The sequence below is a fragment of the Nicotiana tabacum genome, chromosome 9 (assembly GCF_000715075.1).
Source record: "Nicotiana tabacum cultivar K326 chromosome 9, ASM71507v2, whole genome shotgun sequence".
Taxonomy (NCBI): domain Eukaryota; kingdom Viridiplantae; phylum Streptophyta; class Magnoliopsida; order Solanales; family Solanaceae; genus Nicotiana; species Nicotiana tabacum.
Genome location: NC_134088.1, coordinates 93099412 through 93109077, shown reverse-complemented (window position 1 = coordinate 93109077; position 9666 = coordinate 93099412). Strand labels below are relative to the sequence as shown.

Sequence of the window (9666 nt, the reverse complement as noted above, 5' to 3'; positions counted from 1 at the left end):
TTTAATTGGGAAATAATTCTGAACATAGCAGAGTTATACTCACTGATAGATTTAAAATCTTGTAGCCTTAAATGAGTCCAATCATATCGTGTATGTGGAAGAACGACCATCTTCAGGTGGTCATATCTATATTTCAAATTATTCCACAGTATGACTGGATCTTTAACAATAAGATATTCCATTTCCAAGCCCTCATCAAGGTGATGGCGTAGGAATATCATTGCTTTGGCACGGCCTTAGTTTGATGCTGATTTTTGTCCTTGATGGTGTCTGCCAGACCCATCGCATCAAGATGAATTTCGGCATCAAGCACCCAAGACATGTAGCTTTTGTCCGATATATCCAGGGCTACAAATTCAAGTTTAGAAAGATTTAACATTATTTAGAAAAAGAAAGTTCGTACCTCTGATACTTTCAAAGTATTTGCTCGAGATGGCATAGTCTCGTGCTGATAACGTGTTATAAAATAAAGACTGTAAAGTGAAGACAAGTATAGAGAGAAACTGATATATTATTCAAATTTCAAACTTATGTTCATAATGAACTGAAAACTCCTCTATTTATAGAAGAAAGGAAGCAACTGCGAGGCTTTTCAGGAAGCAGCTGCAAGGCTTTTCTTTAGCTGCTTGTAAGCTGTCTGCATGAACTGCTTGCAACCTGCATGTTTAATAAGAAGTTGCTGCAAATCATTTCATTGAGTTGCTTGCAATCTACCTGCATCAGCTGCTTGTAAGCTGTCTGCATGAGCTGCATGCAACCTACCTGTTTAATAAGAAGTTGTTGCAAATCATTCATTGAGTTGCTTGCAACCTGCCTGCATCAGCTGCTTGTAGATAAACTTCAACAGAGTACTAAATGGATAGCGGAGTAATAAATGGACATCTACAATATAATATTTTCATAAAAATTACATCATTTATGTATCAAGCGATTAAGGACGATGAGCACAAGCATAAATTGTGTCACTTTGTGTATATATGTCAAATATATTTTTTTATACATTATAGTATTAAGTTAAATATTCTTAGTGAAATATTTGGCTTCTATCATTAGTTGTTTTTTCACATTAGTTTTCAACTTTAATGTTACTTATATTATAACTTGGTTTACACCCGCACTTCAAGGTGTGCTAGATACACATTAATTATACACTTATTGGTTGTTTTTTAACATTAATTTTCAACTTTAATGTTACTTGTATTATAACTTGGTTTACACCAGCACTTCAAGTTTTGTTATATACACATTATACACTTATTTGTTTTAGATGCAAATATTTTTTTTGTAAGAATGTGTCAAATAATCATTTCGTGAAAAATAAAAAAAAAACAAATAAATATTTTATGTTCCTCGTTACATGATTGAATCAAAAAACGTGTGACAAAATCTATAGGATTTCATATTATAAAATTCTAAAAAAACAAATCAGTGTAAAAGGAATATCATATATTCTGTCTAATAGTACTTTTGCGCCTTTCATGTCATAAAGCGAGCACACTTGGACTTCATTTTTCCTTCACATTCGCAAGTCGCAACATGTATGAGGATAAGGAATATAAGAAATTGCGAAGTAGTAATGTTGTAGTCAGAGGTGTACAAAGAAACCAATAAATCGCACAAAACTGATAATCTGAGTCGAACCGAAGAGAAAAATCCGACTATTGTTCGATTTGAGTTAGTTTTGTATTGGAAAAAAAATCCGACCATAATTGGTTTGGTTTGGTTTTAACTATAAAAAGTCAAACCGAAGCCAAACCAACCCGATATTACATTTATAGAAATTTTAAATTTATTTAATACATAAAAATACTTTTTGTAATGTAATTTATAAATATTTTTTAAACTTTTTCATAGTTTTATCTTTTACCGTGTTATTTTCAAGGTTAGACCTAAAACTTTTGAATACTCCAACAAGTTTTATAGCCCATAAATATTCTAAACCAAAATCAAATCAATACTAATACTAACGAAAGACATTCAATTCAATACTAGGAATGACAATGTGTATCTATTTTTTTAGTTTTGCAATGATTTAGATAAAAATGCATAACCTATTTTTATTTTTTCTTTAGTGTTTAGTCATGTAATTAATAGTATTTATTCGTCATACTTATTTTAGCATGATTAGTACTTTTAGATTATGTTCATTTTTATAATGGCTTATTAGTTAGCAATATTTATTTTGTACAATTCTATTATCTTTATTGTTGAATATTTTAGGATAATGCCATGACACATCTCATATTTTGAATTATTTTCTTGAGAAACACCTTATATAGTTGTATCTTACTAGGATTAAAAAAATATTTGGGGCAAAAGTTATATGTTTTGTGCTATGAAAACTTTACCGACGAAAAATCCGAAAAAACCGAAAATCCGAGAAAATCCGAAATTGAAAAATCTGACTTTCGTTGGTTTGGTTTGATAATTGAAAAACCCGAACCAATCCGGTCTATGTACACCCCTAGTTGTAGTGATTTGAGATATGCATTAAAATATCTATATATATTTGGCTGTAAACGTAGTTGTTGTCGTAAATTAACTTGAGATCGTTGTAGAAGGGGAGTTATCATAACTAGTAAAGTTGCTACCATGTGACCAGAAGATCACGGATTCAAGCCGTGAAAACACTCTCTTACAAAAATGCAAGGTAAGGCTACGTAGAATAGACCCTTAGGTCCAACCCTTCCCCGAACCCACGCATAGCGGGAGTTTAGTGCACCTGGCTGCCCTTTCTTTCTTTCATTTTTAACTTGAGATCGTTGGAAGAACCCATAAACTTCAAATCCTGAATCTGACTTTGTTAGTGGCCTCATTTTTCTTCTTTTATTTTCCCCTACAAACCCCACTCCCACTGTTCTCCTTTGCACCTTACAAAGGAAATAGGACAATTCTAGTAGTCCAAATAAAAAGCTAAAATCTGCATGGGGAAAAATGTATTTAAGGTAAGAGACAGAAGTGGATGAAGATAGAGGATACTTACTTTTGCATGCATATTATATTGACATCAACTCCTTTTACATGCTTGTTTGAGACGTACAAAAATCCTCAGGGCCTTGGGGGGAAGGGACGGGAGCGAGAACTTAGAAGATCACAAATTAATTCCAAAGCCATGCCGAGAATTCACAAGATGTTCCACTGCTAGGGGCTTGCTTCCATGTATAAAATGCAGTGCATAATTTCAAAAAGTAATAGACTGCAGGTGCATCACTTCTAGCTGGATTCAGCCACCCGCGAAAGAAACTCAGCGTCTTTCCAAGGTATGAATGATTCCTTGTTGGTGAGATTCTAGCAACAGCCAAATGAGAAGATACGGTGCTTTATTATACGACTAAATTTGTCAGTGAAACATCAGGTTGCTAAATAAATCATATGATGGTTACAATACAACAACAATATGCCCAGTATAATCACACAAGTCGGGCATGGATGGTTAAAATGATTATTGAAATTCAAGTATGGGATTTATATGGTTGAGTGCTCATCCTGAAACTACTTGTACTAGTCAAATGGGATCAGCACTCGCGTAAACACATAATCCTTATATTCAACCAGTGTATGAATACAACAATTTCAATTCTTCTTAAGCTTCAATGGGACGAAGTTGTCAATTACCCAAATTTTCTGATCACTTGAAAGTTTAAACATAGGTCACTGCAGAACTAGGACAAGATGCAAAAGGGCAATGGTGTTTTGTCTTCTCATATTAACACATTGGATGTTTCTCTGAAACTTTGTTCTAATTATTTATAATAAAGAAAAATCATGTACTTATAAGTTACTGAAACTGAAGATTTGAGAAAGAAATAATCTAGGATGATGAAGCTGGCATTGCCAACAAAAGCACAACACATGGTAAGTCTTTTATGTTTTTTGCTAGTTCTGAATTTGTCATCAATTTAATCATTACCTAAAAAAGGGAAGCCCCGTGCACTAAGCTCCCGCTATGCGCGAGGTTCGGGAAGGGCCTGACCAAAAGGGTCTATTGTACGCAGTCTTGCCCTGCATTTCTGCAAGAGCCTGTTTCCACGGCTCGAACCCTTCACCTCCTGGTCACATGGAGTCAACTTTACCAGTTACGCCAACGCTCCCCTTCAGTTTAATCATTACCTAGTTTAGTGAAAATGCATAGGAAACTAGCCCAAACAAGAGTTTAAACTGAACCACTGTTACTTTTCATAAGGTGAGGCTGATTTCATCAACCGCATCATTCGTTTGTTAATGTTGTTAATAAAAGTATTACAATGTTTTTTTTTTTTGATAAAGTAAAAGTATTACAATGTTAGTAACTTTTTTTCTCCAGAATTCAAATTCTAACTAGCAACTTTAAGGTCTCGAGATAGCGTTAAACCTTGTATCTAAAACATACATATATATAACATTATCTTTTGACCAACAACCTTCTTTCATTGATTAGTAACAGATAGGTCATAGGTGTAGGCATATCAAGAACCCAATCCAAGGAAAACATCAATGTATTCTTCACTATTGTGCTGAGATGAACCACTCACCTGTAACCAAAAGAAAAAGCCACGCAAGATCTTCAACTTTTTCCTATTATCATTATCAACTTCTTTAAGTCTTTTTTGAAGGTCTGCAAGTATAATTTGAAACATGTACTATCATGTAACGACGGTATAGTGGAATTAAAGTAAAATTAAGGAAGCACAAAGTTTGAATGACTTCATAGTGCCGAAACTGCAGAGAATTCAGAGAGAAAGAGCCCACAAAAAGTAAGATGAAGGTGAAGATTGGCATTGATCTGAATACATCAAAATTGCAAAAGTAAGAAAAGGAAAATCTTCTACATCAGTTAATATTTCTAGCAATCGACAATACCCAAATATCCAAAGCAATCCAAGAACAACTTGCTTTCAACAAAGAGCTCCCATTGTTTCAATAGGCAAACTGTTACGCAAAACGTGGATTTTTGTAGTTGAAGGAACAATGGAACACAATTTACAATATAATCTGGTTTCCTTTGTCACTCAACTAGAAATGAGCTGGTGTTTCTATGCCTTTGGGTTCCAATTCCCAAGAGAAGGGTTAGTTCTTCATGAACATACAAGAAACAATAATTTTGTATCATTGTTCTATTAATGCTAGAATTTCAATCCTTTTATCAAAACTAAAAATGCAAGAAGTTCAATATGTGGTGCTCTAGTTGCAAATGGTTAACTTACCATATAGTACCCTAGATGGTAAGCTTCTTTATAAAATGTAGGAAACAGATTATTTCTGAATTTTAAAATGGAATTAAATTGAAAAGAATTAATTGCAGGACGACTTCCAAAGTACAAAATAACATTGTTCCATTTCCTTTCTCTTGATGGTAAGATTGTTCCAAAAATATAATCAGGACACAAATTTTAACAGATTTCTTGACAAAAACAAAGTGGAGCATTATAACAATAATTAAAAGCTCTCGAAGCATGACATTTATTGTTCATGGGTGTATAGAATTTGGAGAAAGATAATAAGTATTTGAATTTCACTCAAATCTAGATTTTGTTATAGCCTTTTTCTTTTTGCCACCATTAAGCTTTCTTAACATGGTGCATATTAATGACCTAGAAGTTTTCCAGCTTGACGGACGCTGGCTTCAAACGTAATATAGGGTTAAATATTTTCATATCTTTCTTGAAGATGTATTGAGGAAAGAGGATCTCACTCTAGGAAAAGTACAAAACTTTGTGAGAAACTAACAATCCGGACAGCTACAGTTGAAAAAGGATTCTTAGTTTCTTACAGTTCATAATTCAGAATTTTCACTATTTCTTTTCCTCTCTGTATTCATTCACAAGTGTACTGTCCTACACTTCACCATTGACCTCAAATTTGGAATGTTGTAAAAACATCCCATAGAAAAGTATGAAACAATACTAAAAACATATTGTACACCTTCCCTGGAGTAACTAGTAAATAATCAACCTAATTATGCTATGGCCTATGGGTGGTATAAATGAAAAGAATTCCGTAAAATCTTACAGCTAACCTATTCTTTTAATGCCACATCTCTTTGGATTGGTCATCCTTTGGACTATGGTGACATCTTAAAACATTTTGTACTATTCTTTTGCATTGACAGCATACCTTACAGAAACTAGCAAGACATCCAAAGATGAAATCAGAGACTGCAAAATGTAAAGTGTTTTAAGAAATTACGCCAAGCAATTTGAGTTCAAGAACAGATGACAACCATTATCCAAATATTTACTAATGTTTGAGAGGGTATTAATTCACCTGAACAGCAGGTTATGTTAGACATATGCAACAGAAGCCACGCAAGGTGCAGTGCTACCGAAACTTTGAAAATACTGGAAATCATACTATCGAGACGATGAAAAGCCAACTTACAGGATGTTGATCTTACCTGCATGGTGATCCAGATATGACTTTCCCATTTTCTGTGTCTCATAAAACTTCATTTTCCCATTACGCAAGTCCATATGCTTTAGCACTGGTTTTTTAGCATTGACATCAGTCCATAGTTCTTCGTACTCATTTGGATTGTAAGGCTTCTTTAGAAGATCCATGACTTTCTGCCTGAACTTAGACCGCACATTTCTCTGTGGATATGTATCCTCGATCTTAGTATTCATTGAAGCTCACTAACACACAAGTATATGAGGAACTATTTCCAGAAACTTGAAAACGAGCAAGTAAAGACGAAAGAGAAAATAGGGAGGAGAAACAAAGGTCGGAAGAACATACTCTCGTGGTGTTTTATTAAAGAAGCTGTAAGGTAAAATCTTCCTACCTTGTTGAGCGTACCACCATTGTCGTAAAGGATTTCAACATCATCTTCCACGGCTTCATATTCAATAATGGTACCGCTTCTTAACGGGGCTTTCAAGCCCCAATTCTTACATTCAAGATTCTCCAGGAGTAACCGATAATCTTCATCTACATCAGATGCTTCGACTTTACCTGTGACATTAACTGGTCTACTCCCTTTTTCCATCATCTTCTCCTCACCTGACTTTATCTTAGTCTTGGATTTTCCCTGCCTCTTGGATGCCCCATGTTTCCCCGTGCTAAGCTTCCGGCTCACAATCCCTATTTTCCTCTGAGAAATAGGATCGACAGGCTCAAATATCGCATCCACGTCTCCCATGGATCTATTGCTACTGAGCAAGTTTTTCTTATCCACAGCATCCTTTTGCATCTCCATATCCTTCTGTTTTTCTTGATGCAAACATTCACACCCATGATTACACCCACACTCTTTCTCATACTTTATGAACACAGGAAACCCATCCTCTGAATCAACTTTTAGCACATATGACTTTCCATCAGGCTTAGCATTAGCCAAAAAAATCTTGTACTGCGGGTCAGCTTCATCCTCATCCTCAATCGCATCAGCGCTGCCATCATTTCCATGTTCATTTGTGTATGACTGAGAAGTTATATCATAGTTGTAGAGAAACTTTAAAAACTCGACATAATCTTCATCAACATTCTGTGATCTTGAAATATGTTGCATTAGACGAATATTACCACTAATCTCTAATTTCGGTTGTTCACACGAATACTCTGCCGAGACACCACAGCTCCTCAATCCTGGCCGCCCCATTTTTAATGGAATTCAGTTCCAACAAACGAACAACCCAGAACAACAAAACCACTGCTATTTCACCCCAATTCCCCTCATAATTCAGAGACAAAGAGATTCATTAAACTTCATAAATTTCACCATCTATGTGAAGTGTAAGTATTCTGCTGAAAAATCCAACCATTAGTAAGCAAAAGGAATAATCAATGTCCATAAAAAGCGAGAGGAATATAATCAATGGCCATGGATTCAAAAGACATGACATGAAAAAATTAGAATTCAAGAACTCGTGTGTAACTGTGTATACGTACACATATACATATTCATATGCGTGTATGTCTGTACTTAAACAAACTCTTCATTGCCTAGTCATACCAGCTCCAGATGGGCATGACATGGGTATCCGGACTCTTTACTGATACTTCCAAATAGACTACAAACTCTTTAAAAGTTGAACATACTCGTACTACTGCCTTCGTTTCAGTTTATGTAAATCTTTTTATTTTTGGATAGTCAATTTGACTAATCTTTGAAGCAAAAGCCGATTAGAATAAGCCGATAGTTTAAAGTTAAAATTCAAAACTATACAAGAAGTACAATAAGTTGCAATTCTTCTCATGTTAATACGATGAAAAAATGCATTCCAGAATATTGGTCAAAGTTTACAAAGTTTGAATCTCGAAAGTGAAAAGGTTCACATAAACTGGAAGGATACATGGTAACTTCCAACAGGACAGGTATGGGATAACTGTGAACCCTGGTATTCCATAGTTTTTACCCACTTTATTGACTACTCGACCACACGGTTGGGTGCAAATTCGTCTAAATACTTCAAAAAGCATTTTATCCTAAGGTTCACACACTCAAACGACAAAAAAAAAAAAACTAGAATCCAAGAACTCAAGATGTGTTGAAAGAAAAGAAAAATCTATAAAATCCTACAACGGCCAAGTAAATACCATACTCTGGACGGGCTTCCATCAACCCCTTGAAACAAAAGCCACACGCCATACGCATGTCCTCTTAGGTGTTTCCCACTTCCTTATTTAATTTTTTATTTTTCTTTTGTTATTACTTCCTCTGTTCCTAATTTATAGGATTAACTTTCCTTTTTCCTTTGTTTCGAAAAGAATAATACTTTTATATACTTGGAAATAATTTTACCTTTAAAATTTTTATTTTACCCATAATTTATAGAAATACAAAGATTTATAACTTATTTTCAACCACAAAAATTAAAAGTCTTTATTTTTTTCTTTCTTAAATTTCGTATCTAATCAAAGTGCATCACATAATTTGTACATTACATAGTTGGGGAGTCGAAGGGGCGAGGGAAGCGAATATATTGATTGGAGTTTTCCACCAAAGTCAAATGAGCTATCCACAGTTCTTTGGGCGCTCTGTTACTTTAATAAACAAATAAAAAAACCAAAATTCTGCAAACGTGCAAAAACCGAACAAACCAAAGACATGGTATAAACAAATCAATGTATCGTCTCAAAAAGAAAATCAATGTATGTCATTTGGCAAACACACACACACGCACACTAGTGAACAATCCCAAGAAATAAACTTGTAGTTACCCAAAAATAAAAGGGACAGGAGCAAAGAAGGGTGAAACTTACAGGGAAAGGAATAAGAGAAAAGAGAAACAGAACCCCCACAAAATCTCTTGTGTTGCCTGAAGTAGAAGTGTAAGAATGAAAAAGACAACAACCCAATTAATGGGGGGAATTGAGTACTGTGCTATGAAAAGCCGTCTTTTGCTGCTACTTCCCTTTTAATTTATTCTCTCCCCGAATTAATGTATTATATTCATGTGATTAGTGATTGAAGTATAGTACCCATACTCTCTCTTTTTATTTCTATAAATAATATAATAATATCCACCTTTTAATTATTGACCTCTAACTTCTTTTAATTTACTTACTAGTTATGAATATATTCCTTATATATTTGTGTACGATCTTTATGGAGTATATATAGGGATATCAAAATTGAACCGTAAGATACCCAATCACAAAATTTGCTTATTGCCTTATTAGTATTAGGTTATGGTGGACATATTAAAATTTTATAATTAATGTTTTATCGGTGCGAAGATAAATTAC

General features: G+C 34.3%; 1 protein-coding gene across 7 annotated transcripts; it reads right to left on the bottom strand.

The window, feature by feature from the left end:
• Window positions 1-2983: 2983 nt before the first annotated feature.
• LOC107779167 (uncharacterized) lies at window positions 2984-9387 on the bottom strand. Of its 7 annotated transcripts, none has more exons than XM_016599529.2 (5): window positions 9181-9387; window positions 6761-7722; window positions 6374-6569; window positions 4512-4594; window positions 2984-3288 (listed from the first exon to the last, which is right to left on the bottom strand). In XM_016599529.2, exons 2-5 carry the CDS (start codon window positions 7574-7576, stop codon window positions 3214-3216), a joined length of 1170 nt encoding a protein of 389 aa, XP_016455015.1. In that variant the 5' UTR covers window positions 7577-7722; window positions 9181-9387; the 3' UTR covers window positions 2984-3213. The 7 variants fall into 7 exon arrangements, with proteins under 7 accessions (XP_016455015.1, XP_016455017.1, XP_016455016.1 ...); XM_016599531.2 differs by having other exon boundaries at window positions 6761-7719; window positions 9181-9383; XM_016599530.2 differs by lacking the exon at window positions 9181-9387 and adding an exon at window positions 8515-8653.
• Window positions 9388-9666: the final 279 nt, after the last annotated feature.